Source organism: Nomascus leucogenys, chromosome 9 (genome assembly GCF_006542625.1).
Source record: "Nomascus leucogenys isolate Asia chromosome 9, Asia_NLE_v1, whole genome shotgun sequence".
Taxonomy (NCBI): domain Eukaryota; kingdom Metazoa; phylum Chordata; class Mammalia; order Primates; family Hylobatidae; genus Nomascus; species Nomascus leucogenys.
The window spans coordinates 91288070-91311468 of NC_044389.1; the positions used below are offsets into that span (position 1 = coordinate 91288070).

At 40.7% G+C, this 23399-nt stretch overlaps 1 protein-coding gene across 2 annotated transcripts in view; it reads right to left on the minus strand.

The window, feature by feature from the left end:
* The window catches only part of COL25A1 (collagen type XXV alpha 1 chain), a 503960-nt gene that overhangs the window by 204568 nt on the left and 275993 nt on the right, over positions 1-23399 (minus strand). For both annotated transcript variants that reach the window (XM_003257720.4, XM_012499352.2), the window contains one exon: positions 6022-6039. In XM_003257720.4, the coding sequence (XP_003257768.1) occupies positions 6022-6039 (18 nt within the window). The remainder of the gene's footprint in view (positions 1-6021; positions 6040-23399) is intronic.

Consider the following 23399-nt stretch of genomic DNA (forward strand, 5'->3'; position numbering starts at 1 on the left):
GACAGTTTCCCTTTTTACCATCAGTCTGCAAAATAAAACCTTATTAATCTGGAAGGCTTTATAAAATAACATGTGATATAGAAGTAGAATTGAGGTTTTTTTTTTTTTTTTACTCTCTAAGGAGAAGTTTTGCACTGTATAATATAAACACTATGAATAAGATGATGTGGGAACACATAGAGTTTGGATATTTGCCACCGTCCAAATCTCTTGTTGAAATGTAATCCCCAGAGTTGGAGGTACAGCCTGGTGGGAGGTGACTGGATCATGGGGGTGGATTTCTCATGAATGATTTAGCATCCTCTTGGTGCTGTCCTCAAGATAGTAAATTCTCACAAGATCTGGGTGTTGAAAAGTATGTGGCACCTTCTCTCTGTCTCTCTCTCCTGCTTTTGCCATGTAACATGCCTGCTCCCCCTTTGCCTTCCACTATGATTGTAAGCTTCCAAAGACTTCCCTAGAAGCTGAGCAGATGCCAGCACTATGCTTCCTGTAAAGCCTGCAGTACCGTGAGCCAGTTATATCTCTTTTGTTTATAAATTACCAGTTTCATGTATTTCTTTATAATGATGCAAGAACAGCTTAACAAAGAGAATGTTCAGCCTATGCGAGACAATTCTCACTGATACAAATACTTGCACGGGAATAACAAGTTGTTAATTACAATTCTGTTCAAGTCTTTTAATAAACTTTGAAGGATGCCCAATCTTTATATTAGTCCATTGTTGCACTGCTGTAAAGAAATACCTGAGACTAAGTAATTTACAAAGAAAAGAGGCTTAATTGGCTCACGATTCTGTAGGCTGCACAGGAAGCATAGCAACTTCTGCTTCTGGGGGAGGCCTCAGGAAGCTTCCTTGCCAATCATGGCATAAGGCAAAGGGGGAGCCAGCACTTCACAAGGTCATAGCAGCAGCAAGAGAGAGATGGCAGGGAGTTGCTACACACATTTTGAAACAACTAGATCTTATGAGAGCTCTGTCAGAAGAACAGCACCAAGGGTGTGGTGCTAAACCATTCATGAAAGATTCACCCCTATGATCCAATCACCTCCCATCAGGCCATACCTCCAATACTGGGAATTACAATTCACATGAGATTGAGTGGGAACACAGGTCTAAACCATATCAATCCCCCAACTTAAACACTTACAACCCTTTTTTGGGGGAAGTATTTTGTTGGGAAACCTAATTATATCTTCCTGTAGGAATCACAGTATGAATATGGTTTATTTTCCCAGCCTAATCCACAAAAGCCTATTCCTAAAGTACCTAAAAGATATCCCCATAATACGATAGCAACAGACCATTATTAATAATGGTATCTTAATGAAAAATCCATTGAAAGTCAGAAATGTGGATTAGAAGAGTCTGAATGACATGGTCATGACTCAGGCAGGGAAATGCGCGTTTAAGGGTTGGCTAAGGGAGAATTTGTTTGTAGAAACCTTGCACAGATGACAAGCTCTCTTCCTTAACTAGCTGCAAAAGAAGACGAGGAGTGAAAGAAGAAGTTTTGTAATGTCCATACCCTTCCATTTTCCCACAGCTAACAGCATGTGCTAGGGAGACCCAGAGCTGGAGAGGAACAGAATTATCAGGCCAATCAGTTATATTGAATTGTACATAAATAAGAAAAAACAGATTTTGACATTTTAGGTCAAAATCTTATAAAATCAAAGAAATCAAAAGGGTTGACATTTTAAGAAGAAAAGTAGGTATCATTTTGAGTCAACAAAAAGAAGAGGAAAAAAGAAAAAGAAGACAATCAAAATTTCAAGTTCCTGTTACTAGACATATACTGTATGTGAAAAGGATCATTTTCAGTGAGCCAAGTAAACAGAACATGGAAATTTTAAGAAAAATTTGATCAAATAAAAGAAAGCTTTCAACAACTTAAAAACCCATAACAAGTTTCTAATTTTTTTTTTTGGCGGGGGAGGGTCTCACTCTGTTGCCCAGGCTGGAGTTCAGTGGAGCTATTTTGGCTCACTGCAACCTCCATCTCAGGTTCAAGCGGTTCTCCTGCCTCAGCCTCCCTAGTAGCTAGGATTACTGGTGTGTGCCACCACACTCAGATAATTTTTTTTTTTTTTGTATTTTTAGGAGAGACAGGGTTTTACCATTTTGGCCAGGCTGGTCTCAAACACCTGACCTCAAGTGATCCACCTGCCTTGGCCTCCCAAAGTGTTGGGATTACAGGTGTCAGCCACTGCGTTCAGCCTCTAATTTGGGTTTTAAATGCATATTGCTTATTAATACACGTATGTACCTTATAGATCTATGTTAAACAAATTTAATGTACAGTTCATGTAAATTTACTCAAAGAAAAAGTAGGCTCATAGTAAGGTGTTAATGTAAGATACAATTTTATAAAATACAAAAACTGCTGCACATATTGATAATCAAATCTACTACATGTATCATTTCTAAGTGCTCATATTTTTGATAGATAAAATTTGTTTTGTGGTTGAAAGCCTATTTAAAGTATAGAAAACCAAACACCGCATGCTCTCATTTATAAGTGGCAACTGATTGATGAGAACACATGGACTCATCGTGGGGAGCAACACACATTGGGCAACCGTGGGGGCTTGGGGGAAGAAAGAGCATTGGGAAGAATAGCTAATGGATTCTGGGCTTAATACCTGGGTGATCAGATGACCTGTGCTGTAAACCACCATGACACACGTTTACCTGTGTAACAAACCTACACATCCTGCATATATAACCCTGAACTTAAAAGTTAAAAATAAATAAAACCCATTTTGCTGAAGAGTAATTTTTAAAAAGTCAGTTTAAGGTCCACTTTTTTTGTACAAGAAAATTTCCCAAGAGGAGAGCAGGGGTTAGGAAAGTAACACATTACAATAGGTAATTGGGAAACAAAACATACAGATGGATAGGAGCCTATATAAAATTCATCTATAATTTTAAAAATATCAGAGAAAAGCTAATGACCATCAAGCACCAAATGCAAAACTTCATTAAGAGCTATTTAATTTCAAATCTATCAATGGAAGTATCATAGATATGAGCACTTAGAAATGATACATGTAGTAGATTTTGGAAAAATATTATGATAATGATGTAAGCATAAGAGGTAGGCCAGGCTTTTCCCTGGGGACAAAACAACAACTTTTCGCTTCTTTTTTCTGCTGTGGAAAGATCATGTGAGGGTATGTCTTGGCTTCACGTTTTCCCTAATACCTATCCTTCCTCAATTTATTCACTTCCTTTTGCTGTGATGTGAGGAAGACATTTTAAACTAAATGATCATGAGATTTCACATCCACTAAAGGCAAACTGGTAGCCAAAACAAAGGAAACCAGAGCAGGTTTCTAACAGGACCATTTGAAAATGCTGGTCCCAACCTCCTTGCAAATTTTCAATATTTTCCAGCATAGGCAGTTAGGTAGAATATGTTTCTGCAGAGACATAGTAAATATAGGACCTGATGTGAAGGTGTTCTGAAGTGCCATGATATATGTTCATTCTTAGCCACCATCATCCACGGTTCTCCTGGTCCTGTCCATTCTTGGTTTCCAGTGCTGGTTTATGATCTTTCTTCTGTTTATTAACTGCGGCTGTACACTCAAGATTTACTATGACTGTTTTTCTTTTTATAGTTTCTCTCTTTAGTATCTTATTAACTACTATGCATTTAATGCTGCCTTTATATTTAATTTCCCAAGTCTTTCTATACATATCTGAATTTTCTACTCTGTCTTGACTATAAGACACGTGCACTTGGATGTTGTGGCAGATGTCGGTGCCTGCCCACCACTACCTGCTCCAAGACAGTGCTAGAATACAGGTCCCATATGTCCCTACGGCTTCCTAAATTCCTTTCACAGCAGGCCAGGAGTGCTGAAAAGCCAACACCCAGCTGCGACCCTCAATAGTAAAGGCAGGGAAATTAGTGGATAAATCCATCAACTTCCTTGTCCGTCTCTGGGACGATTCTGGGATACACTCTACACAGTCTCTCCAGATTCCTCAGCAGGATTGAGCCCCATTTGTCCACAGCAGTAACCTGCTAATTGAGGCATCCATTTTTTGGTTTTGTTGCCTTCCCTATGTCATTTCTCCACTCTCTCACGATGCTTTCTAGGATCATCTCTCAAATAAATTATTTATGCTGAAATTCTTAAGAACTGCTTTGGGATGCAGGAAAGAAGGTCCAGCTAAGACAGAAGTCCTATTAAAAATTAAAATATGTTAAAGATTACGACCTCTCAAAACCAACTCATCAACTTCTTTTATCACCTGCTGTCTCACCACCTTCTCTCAAGGGCTGAGCACTACAAGGTATGAAGGTTTTAGAGATAGACTTCAGTTTAGCTCCCAGTTCATGGTGTCACTCGTGAGTAATTTATGTCTTCTGTTTCTGTATGTTTATACACACACACACACACACACACACACACACACACACACACACACGTAGGATAATAATACTTTCCAAGGCTGTTGTAAGCATCAAATAAAAGAAAGCATGCAAGCTGAGTACGGTGGCTCATGCCTGTAATCCCAGCACTTTGGGAGGCCAAGGCGGGCAGATCACCTACGGTCAGGAGTGGAGTTCAAGACCAGCCTGGCCAACATGGTGAAACCTCATCTCCACTAAAAATACAAAAATTAGCCAGGCATGGTGGCAGTTGCCTGTAATCCCAGCTACTTGGGTGGCTGAGGCAGGAGAATCACTTGAACCCGGGAGGTGGAAGTTGCAGTGAGCCGAGATTGCACCATTGCACTCCAGCCTGGGCGACAGAGCAAGACTCTGTCTCAGAAAAAAACAAAAAACAAACAAAAAAAAACGAAACCATGCAAAGCATCTTTTACTTTGTTTTCATTCCATTGTAATATGGCCATTTCGAATTTAGTAAACAAGCTATAACTTTCTTCTGTGGGTTTTATTCCATTAACAATTACCTTGAACCAACATGGAATACAAGAGTGAAAATCACAAATAATGAGAATATAGGTATTTTCAGATATCACTATAAGTTAATTAAAAGTCAAACTTTCTCATAAGCTTGATGTGGAAAGAAGTTGTTTACTGAAGTATGTGGAATTTTTTGTTTCATTAGACATCTATATACAGAGATCATAAAAACCATAAATAATATTCTTGTGATCTGGTATGAGGTGGAGCACACAATAGATAATTCATGATATTGACTACAAAGCTATCATGAAAATGGCTTATTTGTGAAACAATCTGAAGCAGAAATAGCATTCAGTACATCAAGGGGAAAGAGATGGAAGATGAGTTCAGTAAATAATTATATTATTTATAGGCACTAGAGTATTAAAAGTAAAACATTAATAACTGCATTTTCTTCTCTATAGAATCCTAGGGATTATAATTAGTATTGATATTGTTGTTTGTTGAGTTTTTCATACTGACTCTTCACTTCTGAAAACTCACGTATTCTTTTATATTTCCATCTTCATACCACATTCCTCCCCTTCCTAAAATTTGCTCATTTTCTTCAATATGATTTAGGGCTCAATAAGATTTTCTGTTGACCACATTCATGCTTAATTATAAATCATGTCTTTGGCAGTTGTTTCTAAATTAAAAATTCAATATCTGTCTATAATGAATCAAAAGTAGCTAGCAGGATCACAGTCTAAATAATCAGAGTCTGCAGGGATTCACAACAATATTATTGGTACATGATTAATCAGTACATAATGCAAACCAGTTCATACTCAACTTTCATGTCATGCTGTCTTACATTAAAGTCCTGTGGCACTGTTTCAGATCAGTTAAGAGTTTTGCTCTATATGATAGTACATTGTTAAATCTGCCATCTGGCCCAACAGCTGATGTGGCTCACACAATCCTGAAGAGGCCCCAAGGGTTTACTCCTGGGAAATATTTGGTCTACTATGTGGTGTCGTGATTATCAGTTCATAGCTTTTTTTATAGCTTTTGAAAGAATTGCAGAAAGACCTTCATACTGGGAAAATCCTAAATTGAAAATAATTTGCTAGAAAAGAGTTATCTTACCTGAGGACCAGGCTGACCCTGAAATTAAAAAGAAAAAGAAAAACAATTACAAAATTGTATCCTAAGTGAATATTTTCACTACCAAAACTGAAACTAGTTCTGGAAATATTTACAAATATTTCTGAAGATAATATCCTAACTACTGACAGATTTCACTTGTGGCTTTAAAAAATCATATCACATCCTACTAGTTTTACTTTATGCTATTTATCTAAAATCCTGATATTATAGTCTATTTAACTCCAAAATGACTCCAGGGTTTTAGCATGCTCTAAAATTTAATTGGAAAAAGAGAAGGCAAAAGGAATACCACATCTAGTATTATTGTGATGAAGGGGTTACTTAAAGGAAGAGTCTTCCAGCATAGGCTATGAGCCCAAACTATGAGCTATTCAAAGCACAGACTGTGAGCTACATATTCAAACATGACAGAGTTACATTTTAAAAAAACAAAGGCAGATACTTTAGTGTTAGAGCTCATCAAGTCTTTTAATTTCTCATTATTTCAATGATATTTTAAGTTAATTTAAAAAATAAACCTTTATCTTTTACTTTGCATAACTGAGGCTAAGGACATTTTAAAAGGATATGAGAGGTCTTTGGATCATGTATCCTAACTCTTCACACAGTCAATGGATTATTTGACCTCTGTCCAATCTAATTTATTTTGAATGTAATTTTCTTATTTAAGCTGATCAAAAATTTCAAAGCAGTATAACTGTAAATGCTTCTAGCTAAAGATCAATCACCTGTGAATAAAGGTACGGATTACATATCACCTTCTTAAAATCTCCAATTGGATTTTGTATCAGATGAGATTAAAGAAAATGTTCACACTGAGTTAAGTAATCTTAAAAAGTAAATAAATAATGTGCAGTCTCATTGTCTCGGCTGTGTGGCACCAAGTATCACACAGGAAAGTGTAGAGCTAAGATAACTCCCAGAGAAGTCCCGGGAACTGTCTCTCTTAGCCTCTCTCCAGGCTTGCAATTTCCTTAGGTACTTGTTCTCTAACTCACTGAAGATAGAACAGATGATTTCCAAGAACTTTGCCTGAAAATGTAGTTGGCAGGTCAAACTAGGAAGGGGAGCCAAACCAAGTCACTGCAGATGTTACTCACTCCACTCCTGTACTCTCTAGTGGTGGAGAGAGAGAGAAAGAGAATAACATTTATTAATTCCTTACCAAGTGCCATGCACTTTTGGATATGCTATTCCATTTATTTCTTATAACTGCCCTGAATTTTTCAGATGGAGAAACTGAGGCTCAGAGAAATAAGCTAAAGGTCATAACTTATACAAATTTATAGAAAAGCCAGAATTTAAACCCAAATCTGATTTCAAGGTTTACGCATTTTCTGCCAGGTCATTCTGCCTTTTGGCCTAGAAGTTTAAGCTGACAGTTGTAAACAGACTTGTTCAGATCAACTATGGTACAAGAGCATTCTTCAAGTGGGTAACACTCTCAACTTCCCAACCACTCCAGGGCTGCCACAGCATGAATCTTTGCTTCCAGAAGCACACCTAGGACCAGTAGGCATTCCTACCTGCAACTGATACATATACAGAAGGCAGTTCAGCAAAGCTTCTTGAGAGTAATAGCTCTAAAATCAGCACTAAACATAGAGAAGATTTCTGTGGAGACACTATGAAGATTTTTTGTTCATTCGTTTGTTATAGGGTCTCACTCTGTTGCCCAGGCTGGAGTGTAGTGGCACAATCACGGCTCACTGCAGTCTCGACCTCCCAGGCTCGTGATCCTTTGACTTCAGCCTCCCAAGTACCTGGGACTACAGGCACATGCCACTATGCCCAGCTAACTTTGTAAAAAAAATTTTTTTTGAGGTTTTGCTATGTTGCCTAGGCTGGCTACAAAGATTTTCTCCCAAGAACCACTTATATGTAACTATGGATCTTTCCAGATCCATGTACTGGGTGAAATTGAGAGGTGACAACGTGCTAGCAGCCCTCACTCACTCTCAGCACCTCCTCGGCCTTGGCATCTGCTCTGGCCACGCTTGAGAAGCCCTTCAGCCCACTGTTGCACTGTGGGAGCCCCTCTCTGGGCTGGCCAAAGACAGAGCCAGCTCCCTCTGCTTGTGGGGAGGTGTGGAGGGAGAGGTGCGGGCAGGAACCGGGGCTGCGCATGGCACTCGCAGGCCAGTGTGAGTTCCCGGTGGGTGCGGGCTCGGCGGGCCCTGCACTCGGAGTGGCCAGCCGGCACTGCCAGCCCTGGGCAGTGAGGGGCTTAGCACCCAGGCCAGCAGCTGTGGAGGGGGCACCAGGTCCCCCAGCACTGCCGGCCTGCCTGCGCCGTGCTCGAATTCTCGCTGGGCCTCAGCTGCCTCCCCGCGGGGCAAGGCTCAGGACCTGCAGCCTGCCATGCCTGAGCCCCCCTGCAGTGGGCTCCCATGTGGCCCAAGCATCCCTGATGGGCCTGCTCTGTGGCGCCCAGTCCCATTGACTGCCCAAGGGCTGAGGAGTGCAGGCGTGTGGCGTGGGACTGGCAGGCAGCTCTGCCCACAGCCCTGGCGTGGGATCCACTAGGCAAAGCCAGCTGGGCTCCCGAGTCAGGTGGGGACTTGGAGAACTTTTATGTCTATCCAGAGGATTGTATATGCACCAATCAGCACTCTGTGTCTAGCTCGGGGTTCGTGGATGCACCAATCAGCACTCTGTATCTAGCTAATCTGGTAGGGACTTGGAGAACTTTTACGTCTAGCTAAAGGATTGTAAATGCACCAATTAGCACTCTGTGTCTAGCTCAAGGTTTGTAAATGCACCAATCAGCACTCTGTGTCTAGCTCAAGGTTTATAAATGCACCAATCAGTGCTCTGTGTCTAGATAATCTAGTGGGGACTTGGAGAACTTTAACCTCTAGCTAGAGGATTGTAAATACACCAATCAGCACTCTGTTTCTAGCTCAGGGATTGTAAACACACCAATCAGCACCCTATCAAAAACAGACCAATCAGCTCTCTGTAAAACAGGCCAATTAGCTCTGTGTAAAATGGACCAGTCAGCTCTCTGTAAAATGGGCCAATCAGCAGGACGCGGGTGGGGCCAGATAAGAGAATAAAAGCAGTCTGCCTGAGCCAGCAGCAGCAACCCGCTCAGGTGTCCTTCCTCACTGTGGAAGCTTTGTTCTTTAGCTCTTTGCAATAAACCTTGCTGCTGCTCACTTTTTGGGTCCACACTGCCTTTATGAGCTGTAACACTCACCACGAAGGTCTGCAGCTTCACTCCTGAGGCCAGCGAGACCACTAACCCACCAGGAGGAATGAACAACTCCGGACGGGAGGAACGAACAACTCCAGACGCGCTGCCTTAAGAGCTGTAACACTCATCGCGAAGGTCTGCAGCTTCACTCCCGAAGCCAGCAAGACCACGAACCCACCAGAAGGAAGAAACGCCGAGCACTTCCGAACATCAGAAGGAACAAACTGTGGACACACCATCTTTAAGAACTGTAACACTCACCGCGAGGATCGGCGGCTTCATTCTTGAAGTCAGCGAGACCAAGAACCCACCAATTTCGGACACAAAATTACAAACATGTGGTCACTCTTGTGCACTCTTTCCCCACCCCACCAACCCTCTGAGCTTTAAGCTTTTGATCTTTCTGATGCTTTGAACTAATGCAAACTCAGAAATGTGAACATGTGGCTGGGTGTGGTGGCTCATGCCTGTAATTCCAGCACTTTGGGAGGCTGCTGTGGGCGGTTCACTTGAGGTCAGGGGTTTGAAACTAGCCCAGCAAACATGGTGAAACTCCGTCTCTACTAAAAATACAAAAATTAGCTGGGCGTGGTGGCACGCACCTGTAATTCCACCCACTCGGGAGGCTGAGGTGAGAGAATCACTTGAGCCCGGGGGGGGGCAGAGGTTGCAGTGAGCTGAGATTGTGCCACTGTACTCTAGCCTGGGTTATATTATAGAGTGACACTCTGTCTCAAAAAAAAAAAAGTGTAAACATGAATATTTTATAGAATCCCAGAATATATTACATCTCTTATATGTGTTATGTGAAAGTTAAAATGCAGGATTCTCTAAAATCAGGAAGAATTTCTTCAAACATAAACTTGTTTAGTATAGTTGTGATATTTTCAGACTCCTCTGGTTGTTCTACAAGTGACAGACTTTTCCTGTCCATCTTTAATACATCGCATTCCTGCCATTATACTGACCAAATGATATGGCACGATGTGTGCATATACTTATATGCTATTATATAAAATATATATTGCATTATGGATTTTATGTTAGTGATAGAACAAACAGCCATAAATGACTGTTTACTACTAAAAACTGACATCTATATAGGCATTGGAGAATTTATAGCACTAAAGAACTCAGATTACTCTAATGTGTAATATGAATTTCAGGGATGTATGGTGTGTGTGTTGAGGGAGGGAACATGAAAAGGAGGGAAAAGAGGAAGTGGTTGATAGAGAAGCTTCCCAGAGAAACAAAGCATACAGTGTAACAAATTCGGTAACTCTGATCTAAAACTTGGAATACACAACACAGGCCTTACCACTCTTCTATGAGATTCCAGGACTGCCTACACCACGTCCTGTCACTCACTAGGATGTAACAGTCGACACCTAAAATATCTGCAAAAAGACAGTCCAGCAGCGCCAAGTCTTGCAGTCGTCATAATAGAGCCATCTGGCCAAACCAGGGCCATGATCAGAGGAGAGGTTTCTGGTGATATGGTAATGGTATCTACTCTGGGCAGAAGCCGTGGAATAGAGGGAGAGCAGGAGAGTGTCTCAGAAACTTCCTAGTGACTGAGAGCGTGTGGTGATAAAGACTTTGTCCCAGACTAATCAAAAAGAAACACCTCAGAATTTCCTTAAGTTGCTTCTGAGTAGTTTGATTAATACAAATATTTTCATTTGTTACTGAGTAGTAGTGTTCTAGTCTATTGTAATTTAAAGGTAGTGACCACTATTAATAATTAACTGTGAAGGTTAACTTTTTCTAAAGGACAACCTGAATGAGTAGTTATAAATTATGATTAAGGCTCACAAAACACACCGTAAGTTGCCTTTTTAAAAATGGAATTCCTGAAAAGATCGTTTTTCCCAAGCATCACCAAAATGCTTCATAAATAAAAACCTGAATCTAGTAAACGTAAAAGCCATGCCAAGTGAAACAGTTAAGTCACAGACATACTGAAGTCAGGAAGATACATGAGAAAGTGGAGAATATTGAGTGCTCTGGGTCACTGACTCACTGTACGTCAACAGCTAAATGCAATGCTCTCGGGGCAGCTTAGGTACCAGTAGGAAGAAGAAGAAACAGCAGGAGAAGCTGATCTTAAAAACTGGTAATCAGAACAGCAAAATGGAAAACAATCAGCCAGTAGCTGATGTTTTACAGGAAAGTATTCACAGGAGGTTGACAGTTTGGCGATGCAAGTAAGCCACAATGGAACATGATAAATGAGATGACCTATCACAGGAGTATAAATTACTTTAGGCAACTAAAGAGCAGTATTAACTATTCTTTGTTAGACTGTTGTTGATGGCAGCAGCAGCCCATCTGGTGTGGCTGCTGTGAAGATGCTGGCTGCAGCAGAGGAGGTGCAGCAAGGGCTGTGTGCTCCATGAAGCCAGCAGGGACAGGAAGAGGCAGGATCCCTGCCCCCTGCTGAGTTGGTGGGGCGGGTGCCCCGCACTTCTGGGGGCAGCTGCAGCTGCCCCATCTTGGCTCCAGACCCAGGCATTCCCTGTATTTAGGGAACCTGGGAAACCCCTCCTGCCCCTGCAGACTTAGAAGTGCCTGCTCCCACTCTCTGGCCTCTCCCTACTCCTAGTGTCTGCTCCAGAGTGGAGCAAAGTTGTGGCTGAGCCCAGACACTGTCACAACCAAGCTGGGTGTGTGCATGATCAGGGCAGTGCTGATACAGCAGCCCCCCGCTGCCTCAGCCCCCTCCAGACTTTAAGTGCCAATAAGCACAGAATGGAGGCCAGTGGGGCTGAGGGTGGTGCAGTGCAGGCCTGCAGGTGCCTCTTGGCATGAACAGCCAAGGTGCCATGGAAGACATGTTGATGACGGCAGGAGGCAGATAGATTCCTAGGCGGAAAGGGGTGGGTCCCTGGTGAAACCCCTCCTTCAAGCCAGGAAAGGCCTGAAGCCTGGGGACCAGACTGCCAATTCCGGGTCCAGGCCAACCCATGGCTGCCCATGGATCAATCAGCACACACTTTCTTCCTTCTGAAGCCCATAAAAACCCCAGACTCAGACAGACTCACACAGACATGGGGACTATCACCTGCAGAAAGGAGCTACCACTCTGGGTCTTCTATTTGCTGAGAGCTGGTCATTCGTCACAATGAGCTGCATGCAGAAAGTAGCTACCACTCTGGGTCTCCTATCTGCTGAGAGCTGGACACTTGTCAGGATGACCTGCCTGCAGAAAGGAGCTACCACTCTGGGTCTCCTGAGAGCTGTTCTGTTGCTTAATAAGGCTCCTCTCCATCCTGCTCATCCTCCAGTTATCCATGTACCTCATTCTTCCTGAATCTGGGACAAGAACTTGAGACCCAACAAATGGCAAGACTGAAAGAGCCATAACACAAACAGAGCTTAAACACCTGCCCCTCACCCGCCATGTTGTGAGCACCAGAAAAAAAGAAGAGCTGTGGCCCTTCAGGGAGCCCAGACCTAGGGCCTCCCTGAGCCAGGGCTGTGACTCCCTCTTTGGGGCTCTGTGGTTTCTGGTGTCTCCAAGTTTCTGGGCACCACCACATTCCCCTTGTCCAGACATGGGTGCCCGCAGCAGAAGCCACTTGCAGTGCATCTTATCCAGCCACAGGTTTGCACAGAGCTGACATCTGTGACAGCACCTGGAGCTGCCTGCCCCACTGCAGCAGCCAGTGTACCTGGCTGTGTGCAATGGCTGGACCCTGCACTCACTCACACACCCCTCACCACTTGGTGTCTGGCTCACCCTTGGCATGTGTGGGACGCAGGCTGGTAGCACAAGCTGAGCACAGCCTGCCAGGCCAAGTGGGCAGAATGAGCCCAGCGGGTCTGAACAAAACTCAAGCAAAGGCACCACTGGCCACAAAGGTTTCCAGTTGGAAAAATGACATCCACAGGATCCTGTGACATTGTCGCAATTATGGTTGCCAGTAAGTGCTAACACAATTCTCTGAATTGACAAATTCATTTGGATCTCTGACTGAGGCAATTAGTTTCACTACACGATACTTTTTTTATGGATGGTAAATCTGTGTCTTTCCTTTTCAGATGGGACAAATGCTGCTTTCCCATTTAACACACTCACAGATAGGCACAGAAAGGTTGTAGTTTTAAAGTACAATATTATTTTGAAATATTGATTAGGATAACAGATTCACATACATCTTTACTGTGACCAATTTTAAATAAAAAACTTCCATCTACAAAAACTTGAGGAAATATTAATATTGTTCATGCAACTCTAAAAGGTACTACCTCTGTTTCAAGATAATTAGAAAGAAATTGCCTCAATAACTCAGAAACTCATCATTAAGAAACCCAAGCTTGACTACTACTTTTATTTTAGTATACTCATATTCAAATGTTTTTATTCTCTTGAATTGTTGGATTCCTTGCCATCTAAAACAATCATTTGAAATGATTACTATAATTTCATTATCTTTAAAATTCTCAAATTCACACACTGAGATGTCAAGCTTATTTTTCTTTTCAGGTGAAAGGAAAAGCACCTATAAAATAACACCTGTAGTAGGCATCCAGATAAAGCTTTAGAACCACCTCAAAAAACTCTGAGCAGCTGCAGGATTGTTCTGGTGGCAGGAGGTCTTGAGGGCCAATAGGTGTCCTGACATGGAACCCTCTCCTGGCCCCGATCCCATCCTCTTTCTTTTTTTTTTATTTTGAGATGGAGTTTTGCTCTTGTTGCCCAGGCTGGAGTGTAATGGTGCAATCTCAGCTCACTGCAACCTCCACCTCCCATGTTCAAGTGATTCTCCTGACTCAGCCTCCCAAGTAGCTGGGATTACAGGCACGCTCCACCGCTCCCAGCTAATTTTTTGTATTTAGTAGAGATGGAGTTTCACCATGTTGATCAGGCTGGTCTCAAACTCCTGACCTCAGGTGATCCACTCACCTTGGCCTCCCAAAGTGCTGGGATTACAGGCGTGAGCCACTGTGCCTGGCCCCATCCTCTCAGTGGGACCCTTAGCCTTACAAGAGTTGCAGTTTGACCTAGAGTCTGTGCCAGTTAGTGGAACAGATGTATTCTACACTTGCAGCACCAGGGAGTAGGGATCTTGCCCATCCTCAACTCTGTGAATATGTTGCATTTTCTTCTCCAATATCTCAGAACACAAGCTATAAGGTGCATCTGAAACAATTGTTGAACTGCTGAAAGGCGAGACTCATTTTGACTAGCCCAAAGAGGGTAGACAATAATATTTTTAAAGAACCAGTAGAATGGTTACTATTCTTACATTACAGGGGTATATTTTCAAAATGTAGGTTCTCAATCTAATATTCCAGAAAGTATTCTCTTGGCTTCTGTTCACTGCAGAATAAATGCATCAATGTTGAAAAGGAAGTCTTACTGTATTAGTTCATTTTCACACTGCTATAAAGACATACCCAAGTGTGATGGTTAATAGGGAGTGTCAACTTGATTGGATTGAGGGATACAAAGTATTTATCCTGGCTATGTCTGTGTGGCTGTTGCCAAAAGAGAGCAACATGTGAGTCAGCGGGCTGGGGAAGGCACATCCACCCTTAATCTGGTGAGCACAATCTAATTAGCTTCCAGTGAACAAAAAGCAGGCAGAAAAATGTGAAAAAGAGAGACCAGCCTAGCCTCCTGCACTGGATGCTTCCTGCCCTCAAATATCAGACTCCAAGTTCTTCAGTTTGGAGACTGAGACTGGCTGTCCTTGCTCCTCAGCTTGCAGACAGTGTGACCTTGTGATCACGTAAATTAATACTTAATAAACTCTAATATATATATATCCTATTAGTTCTGTCCCAGACCCCAATATACCAAGACTGGGTAATTTATAAAGAAAAAAGGTTTAATTAGCTCACAGTTCCACATAGCTGGGGAGGCCTCAGGAAAATTACAATCATGGTAGAAGGGGAAGCAGGCACATCTTACATGGTGGCAGCCAAGAGAGAGTGAGCAAGAGCAGGGAAAACTGCCTCATAAAACCACTGGGTCTCATGAGAACTCATTCACTATCATGAGAACAGCACAGGGGAAACTGCCCCCACAATGCAGTTACCTCCCACCTTGTCCCTCCCTTGACATGTGGGGATTATGGGGATTACAACTGGAGATGAGACTTGGGTGGGAACACAGAGCCAAACCATATAATGCACACTCAATGGAATTTTATTCAGATAATAAAGATAAAACTGAGGCAGCCAAAGGCCAGAGGAGGCTATGTATACACCTACCAATACAAAAGAGAAGCATGAAAGTTCCATCCTGAAGAAAAATTACTTTCTAGTTTGATTTGGTCTCCATATCCAATTAACATGAAAATATTATATCAAATTACTTTGTAAATTATGCTCTGTAAGTATTGCATGGAGGTTTAAAATAGGTTATATATCTGATTCCAACACTTCATTTCATTCAAATTTAGATAAAGTATCAACTAATTTTTAAAACTAATTATATGCTAATGATATACTAGAGAGAGAAGCAATTGAAAACATAAAGCATTATGGATTATGTGTATTAATTTTAAAATGGCTTTGCAAAGACTGCATAATCTCCCAATGTCTATAAGCTGCTCTTGCCTCCAAGGATTCTTATACACTTGACTGAGATAAACATTATTCATAATTTATATTACCTGTTGTGCTATCCTACAAGATAGATATTAATCTGCACCTTAGCTGCAGTCAAATAATATTACTTAGATAAGAATCTTTCAATTTAAGGTTTTCTTTTGGAAAACAATTAATTCTCAATGGTTTTAATGCTGAAAAGCAAAAGCCATATTCTACTCCAGGGAAAATAAGTGGCTCATCTAAAACCCGGTGGATATTTCTTTTTTAAAAAATTTGAAAGAGACAGACAGCAAGAATGAGCATGGAGATTATTATGGGGGGGGGGTTCAATATAAAAAAAAAGATTCAAAACTTGGAAGATTTCTTCCATGATATTTGCTTTTCATAAATATATAATTGTATTTAAAAATCTACTCATGTTTAAACACGTTAACAAGTTGTCACATTAATTTTAAAATATTATATTGTCTAACACAATACCATATTTATTTTTTCTCTCTTATGACTAACATGTTCATATGTGGAACATAAGTAAAAAATTTTATCACATGCATTTTTGTTATAAAAATTTCACATACAGAACACAAAAAAGATAAAGACTCATTCAATAATTTGCATTATTAAATTTTATTGGATACCTAATATTCCACTGAGGTTTATTCAGATTTTTACTATTATAAATAATGTTTATGTCTTTCTATATACAGATGGTCCTCAACTTATGATGGTTCAGCTTACAACTTTTTGACTTTCACAATGGTGCAACAGCATTCCGTAGAAGCTTTTGAATTTTGCTCTTTTCCCAGGTTAGCTATACGTGGTGCAATACTCTCTCGATGTTGGGCAGCAGCAGCATGCCACAGCTCCCAGTCAGCCACTCAGTCACACAGGTAAACAACCAATACTCTACTGTGTACTGTGTTGCCGGCATTTTTTAGATATGGTGTTTTGTATTTTTAATGTCCTATCATGTCTGCAGAATGCTCATCTGTGTCTCCTGTTTCTGGTGAGAAGAAGAGGAAGGCAATTACTCTTGAGATGAAACTCAAGATAACTGCCCAGTATGAAGGCACAAGCCAGTAATGGCCATTGCAAGAGAGTTAGAACTTTCACTGTTGCGGGAAGTCAGGGACCCCAAACAGAGGGACCGGCTGGAGCCGCAGAAGAGGAACATAAATTGTGAAGATTTCATGGACATTTATCACTTCCCTAATAATACTCTAATAATTTCTTATGCCTGTCTTACTTTAATCTCATCCTGTTATCTTTGTAAGCTGAGGATGTACGTCACCTCAAGACCCTGTGATGACTGCATTAACTGTACAAATTGATTGTAAAATGTGTGTTTGAACAATGTGAAATCAGTGCACCTTGAAAATGAACAGAATAATAGCGATTTTAAGGAACAAAGGAAGACAACCATAAGGTCTGACTGCCCGCGGGGTCAGGCAAAAAGAGCCATATTTTTCTTCTTGCAGAGAGCCTATAAACGGACGTGCAAGTAGGAGAGATATCGCCAAATTCTTTTCCTAGCAAGGAATATAATATTAAGATCCTAGGAAAAGAATTGCATTCCTGGGGGCAGGTCTATAAACGACTGTTCTGGGAGTGTCTGTCCTATGTGGTTGAGATAAGGACTGAGATACGCCCTGGTCTCCTGCAGTACCCTCAGGCTTACTAGGATTGGGAAACCCCAGCCCTGGTAAATTTGAGGTCAGACCGGTTCTCTGCTCTCGAACCCTGTTTTCTGTTTATCAAGACAGTACGTGCACAGCTGAACACAGACCCTTATCAGGAGTTTGATTTTGCCCTGGTCCTGTTTCCTCAGAAGCATGTGATCTTTGCTCTGCCTTTTGCCCCTTGAAGCATGTGATCTTTGTGACCTACTCCCTGTTCGTACACCCCCTCCCCTTTTGAAATCCCTAATAAAAACTTGCTGGTTTTGCGGCTCAGGTGGGCATCATGGACCTGCCGATATGTGATGTCGCCCCTGGTGGCCCAGCTGTAAAATTCCTCTCTTTGTGTTCTTTCTCTTTATTTCTCAGACTGGCCGACACTTAGGGAAAATAGAAAGAACCTATATTGAAATATTGGGGGTGGGTTCCCCCGATATTTCATGATCCATGATATCAACCATCTTAAAGGATAAAATGTGAATCAGTGAGGCAGTGAAATCATCAGCATTGGTTAAATCCATTATCATCACAAAGAAAAGAGCTGGGCTGCTTGATAACATGGAAAAATTACTTGTCATGTGGATGGAAAACCAGATACAGAGATGCATACCGCTTAGCCTACTGATGATTTAGGCTAGGGTAAGAAGTGTGTTCTGTAAGTTCAAAGAGTATACCAATGATCCTACATATATACAAATGTTTATAGCAAGACATGGCCAGTTCCAACACTTCAAAATGCATCATAATTTTCATAATATGATGGTCTGTGGTGAGGCAGCAAGTGCTGATATTGAAGGTACCAAAGCTTTTGGGAAGAGCCACATAGGGTAACTGTGGATGAGAAGTATTTACCAGCACAAATATTTAAAGTCAATGAAATAAGCTTATTCTGAAAGTATATGCCACAGCATACATACATTCACCAAGAGTCCAATGCCAGGGTCTATGGCATTCAAAGGCTGTGTAACACTGCTTTGGGGTGCTACAGGAAAGGCTTTTAGGGTGGAAATGTTGCTTTGGGGTGGAAATGTTGCAGGATTCAAATTAAAGCCTTTCCTAATCTACCACTCAGAGAACCCAAGAGCATTCAAGAATGTGAGCACCATACACTTCCTGTTTATATCACCATAACAAAAAAGCCTGGATATCAGCATTGTTTGAAGACTAGTTTTTGAACTGTTTTATTCCACAGCAAGAAAATATTGTGGGCAAAACAACATTCCATTCAAGATTCTTCTAATCTTAGACAATGCTCCAGGGCTTCCACAGCATATCAGTGACATGCATCTTGATGTAAATGTTGTGAATCTGCTGCTGAACACAAATGCTTTCATTCAACCAATGGACCAAGGCACAAGAGCTGCATTCAAAGTATACCAATAGGCCAGATATTTGCGCAGGCTGTTGGAGCAACTAAATCTGGCTGCATTCTAAATTATATCCAGAACATCACCACAACAAGGGAAGAAGTCACACAGCAATGCATGAACGGCATTTGGAAGAAAGTTTTGAAGACATACGTGAACACATCCAAAGGCTTTAACAAAGATTCTGCCGTTGATTAAATAGTAACAAGATACCAGTGTTTAGGAAATCACTAGAATTGGACATTGATAAAGAGAAAATTTATGAGCTTGTTGGCACTGAGGCTGAAGAACTTTCCAACGAGGAGCTGACTGAACTGGAGGAAGAAAGAAGTAAAGAAGTTGAGGCAAAGAAAGCAGAAGTTATGTCCAAGGCACCAAGAAAGTTCACAGCAAAGAAACTGGCAGAAATATTTGCTACTACTATTAGCAATGGCTTTTGGAAGTTAGAGAAATGGATGTCAATTACAAGAGATTCACAAGTGCTGATGGCAGACACAGGATGCTCTTGTTTGCAATAAAGAGAAATAGATAATGAAAAGAAGAAACAAACCGTACAGTCAAAACGTGCTATCTTCCAGAAGAACACTGTGCCTGCTAAACCATCAACAAGTGTAATGCCCTTCTACCCGCTATTCTCAAGCCTCTCAGAAGAGAGAGAGAGATTGATAGCCCTGTTGCTGCAAGATCTCCATCATCCAGCAATTATTTTTAGTTCAATGCTTCAAACATTCTTCAGGCCCAGCGGGCATTCTTCTGTGTATGTTACTTCATGGTAAGTACCCATACAACCAACCTGTTTTTCACTTTCAGCACAGTATTCAATCAATTACATGAGATAGCCAACACTTTATTATAAAATAGGCTTTGTGTTAGATGATTTTGCCCTACTGTAGGCTAATGTAAGTGTTCTGAGAACATTTAAAGTAGGCTAGTCTAAGCTGTGATAGGCAGTAGGTTAGGTGTATTAAATGCATATTCTACTTACAACGTTTTCAACTTACTCTGGGTTTATTGGGACATAACCCCATTATAAATTGAGGGGCATCTGTGAATATCTGACTATATTTCTGACTATTTATAACACTAAAAATGCAGTGTTATTCCAATCATCAACTTTATATATATTTATATATTATGCTCATTTATATTGTAGTATACAAAATACAGGTTATATATTTTCTAGGATATAACTTTTGTGTATATACATATTTATTCAGACATATAGTTATAAATCTATCTAAAAAAAGAAAGAGAAGGAAAAGAAAAGAAGAGATGAAGAGGAAGAGAAGAAGAAAGAAAACATGTACAAAAATAGTGGTTCCCTATGGATGATAGGATTATAAGTAAATATTTTTATTATTTAAGTTTTTTATGCGTCTCTAAATTTTACCAGCCCCATCTCATGATTACAAAAATATATTGTCACATGATAACTAATTAACTGCAGAAAACTTTTAAACTTTTAATTAAGTTGTTAATTTTTTTCCATATTAGTCATTTACTCAAAGACCTAGGTCAATGATTTTTGAATTCCAGGTTCCAACTTTCTCCCAATTCAGGGTGTTTTTAATTACTTGGAAGAATCTTGCAAAATGTTTAAGATATGCTCTCAAAAATTCAGTAAGTAAGGGTTTTAAATGTACCTTTCTGTATGCCACATATCACTTTTGGAAGTAGGAATAGAGAAAGGGGGAGGAGAGTTATATAGTTAGACACCAATTGAAGAGGTCATGGCTCCACATCAACTAGGGATCCCTGCTAGGCATAGAGGCCCTTGGATCCTTTGCTGTTTTGCAAACCAAAATATCTGGGTTGTAATTTAACTGCATTATTTTATGGAGTTGTATAAATAACTTACACTTTTGACTATAAACATTTGTCAAGCTTCTAAAACATCTTGCTTATCCAAGCCTTTTCACCAGCTGGCATTGAATCAGCATTGGCAATCAAGGTGTAAGTAAATGATCAGTTTTATAGACATGTTTAGTAGGATACAATAAACATACATGGAGGACCTCTGAAAAGAGACCTGCTCAGCTTCCATTGCTTTAAAAACACAAACCTAGGCAATTTTTACTCCCCTACCAATTTTTATTACACTGTATATATTCAGTAATTTGGTTTCTGCTATGTTTAATAACATTCTTAATGTGTGCTATTTTGATTGTTCCAGATAAATACTGGAAGCCAATTTATAAACATCTTTCAGTCTGATTAAATTTATATGTGCCCAATTCTGATTTTCTAAATATTGTGCACAAAGATGGACTTGACAGTGCTCTCTGCAGCTGTCCTAGATGTTTCACATTAACAAATGCATGCTAGCAGATTTCTAACACCCAGAGAGTCAATTAATTTATAATGCATGAGTCCCATCATGCTTACTGCTTCACTAAGGCAGAATCCTAAAAATGAAGCCTGTTTTAAAATGAGGGAGGAGAGGCTCTGCAAGGTGACAAGCTTATGTTCTTGAGGGACCCAGATGTTTGTGGCTGAATCATAATAGCTACCACTTACTGACCACTACACAACACCAAGAGCTTTACAAATGACATCTCTCTTTGTTACAACAACGCTGCAAATTAGCGGTCATTTCTACCATTTTGCAGTTGAACAAACCAAGTTTCAGAGAGGTTAAATAACGTTTCCTTAGTCAAACAGCTTCTAAAGGGGGAAGTTCAAACTATGAACTGGGTTTATTTGACTTGGACCCTTTTGAGCTCTCACTTGTGTCATGCTGGCTACCCATGGGTTTGGGTGAGATTACCCAGAGAAAGAAAGTAGCAGTGATTCTTAGCCCTCTTAGGAACTGGATAAAAGCTATAGCTGCAGTGGTTAGAAATATCCACATATAAAACACTTTGCGCACACACACACACACACACACACACATACATTCTTAAATTAGTTCGTGGATTCTCTAGGAAATAATTCACTCGGGTTAAGAACCCCTGACTAGGGGTAATGTAATGTAATGTAAATATTTCAGGAGCAGGTGAGGAAAAGTGTTCCAAAATGGAAACTGAGGATGAAAAAAACCTAAAAACGACAACAAAATTAGAGTTACAGAAATCAAGATTGGAGAAAATTTCAAGAAAGCAAATTGATTAAAACAAGGAGTCCATTGCATTTAACAAGTAGAAAGTTGGAATTTGTATTGTAATTGATTAAGCAGTGAGGTGAGGAAATTAAGAAAAGAATAAGCTCCGTAGATGGCAAGCAGGCATCATATGAAGTGTCAACTCTGGTTATTAATGACTGCCTGGAATAACATGTTTAGAAGGTTCGGAGGCTGGTTATAGACTTTGGAAAAGGGTGTGGGATTGATAGGGAATGTCTACAGACAGCAATAGTGGAAAGCATGTGTGCCAACGATTTGCTAGCCCAAGTAGACACCTCTTTTCAGTAATGGTGCATGAAGAGAAGAAAAGAAACAGGAGAGTAGCTAAAAGGCATATAGGGTTAAGGAAAATTTTTCTTGCTTGTTTTTGTGGTAAGATGGAAGGTACTTGAAAATGTTTACAAATGGACAGGACATAGAGAAAAGAAATGGCTTGCAGAGCAATATCAGCATGCAAGAGAACACAAAAGGAAGTGGAGTCAGAGAAGAAGAATGCAGAGAAAGAACATCATCTTGTATAAGATGAGAAGAAAGAAAGTGAGAATAAATACAGATCAATTTGCTGTACAGAGGCAGAAAATGGATGTATTCCATTCCTTAAATCTCAGAGGACTCTGAAATAGAAGTCTGCTAGGGATGGGGCAGATGTGAGAGGAATAAAATTGATTATTTATTCATTCACATAATATTTGTTGAGCACCTACAGTGTGCAGGCATTCTTCAGGTACTAGGAATATAGTAAATACGGTAGCTAAAACAAAGCCCCGCTATCACTTTTGTGGGAGAAGCAGGCTTTAAGAGAAATGTTTATGAATAACATGGCAGACAACGATAAGGACTCAGCAGGAAAGTACATGAGGATAAGGAGGCTAGAGAACAACTCAATGGAAGGGTGCTATTTTACAGGGTGGTCATGGGGGGCCTTGAACGGAAAAAAGGAGGAAAAACAAACAGCAAGTAGTAATGCTCTGTAAGATGGAGATGTGCTTAGCGTGTCCGGCAACTGACAGTGCATCTGGACTACTGTGAGTGAGGAAAAAGAGTAAGGAGGAAAGTTACAGAGCGGGAGGGAGGAGATCAGACAGGACTTTGCAGGTCATGATAAGAACTTGGCTTTTAATCTGGATGAAATAGAAAGCCATGGCGAGGAGGTTCTGCACAGAGAAAGGACACAATCTGAATTATATTTGAAAAGGATCATGTCCACTATGGGGAAAAGGCAGTAGAAAGGCAGGGGTGTACACATGGAGAGATGTTAGGAGGCTTTTGTAACATTCTAAGTGAAAGATAAAGGATGGGATGGGCCAGGATAATAGCAACCAAGGAGGTAAAAAGTGGTCAGTTTCTGGTGCAAGACTTGCAGATAGATTGAATGTGGGGTGTGAGAAAAAAGAGGAGTAAAAAATGACTCCAAAGGTTGACCAGAGCAA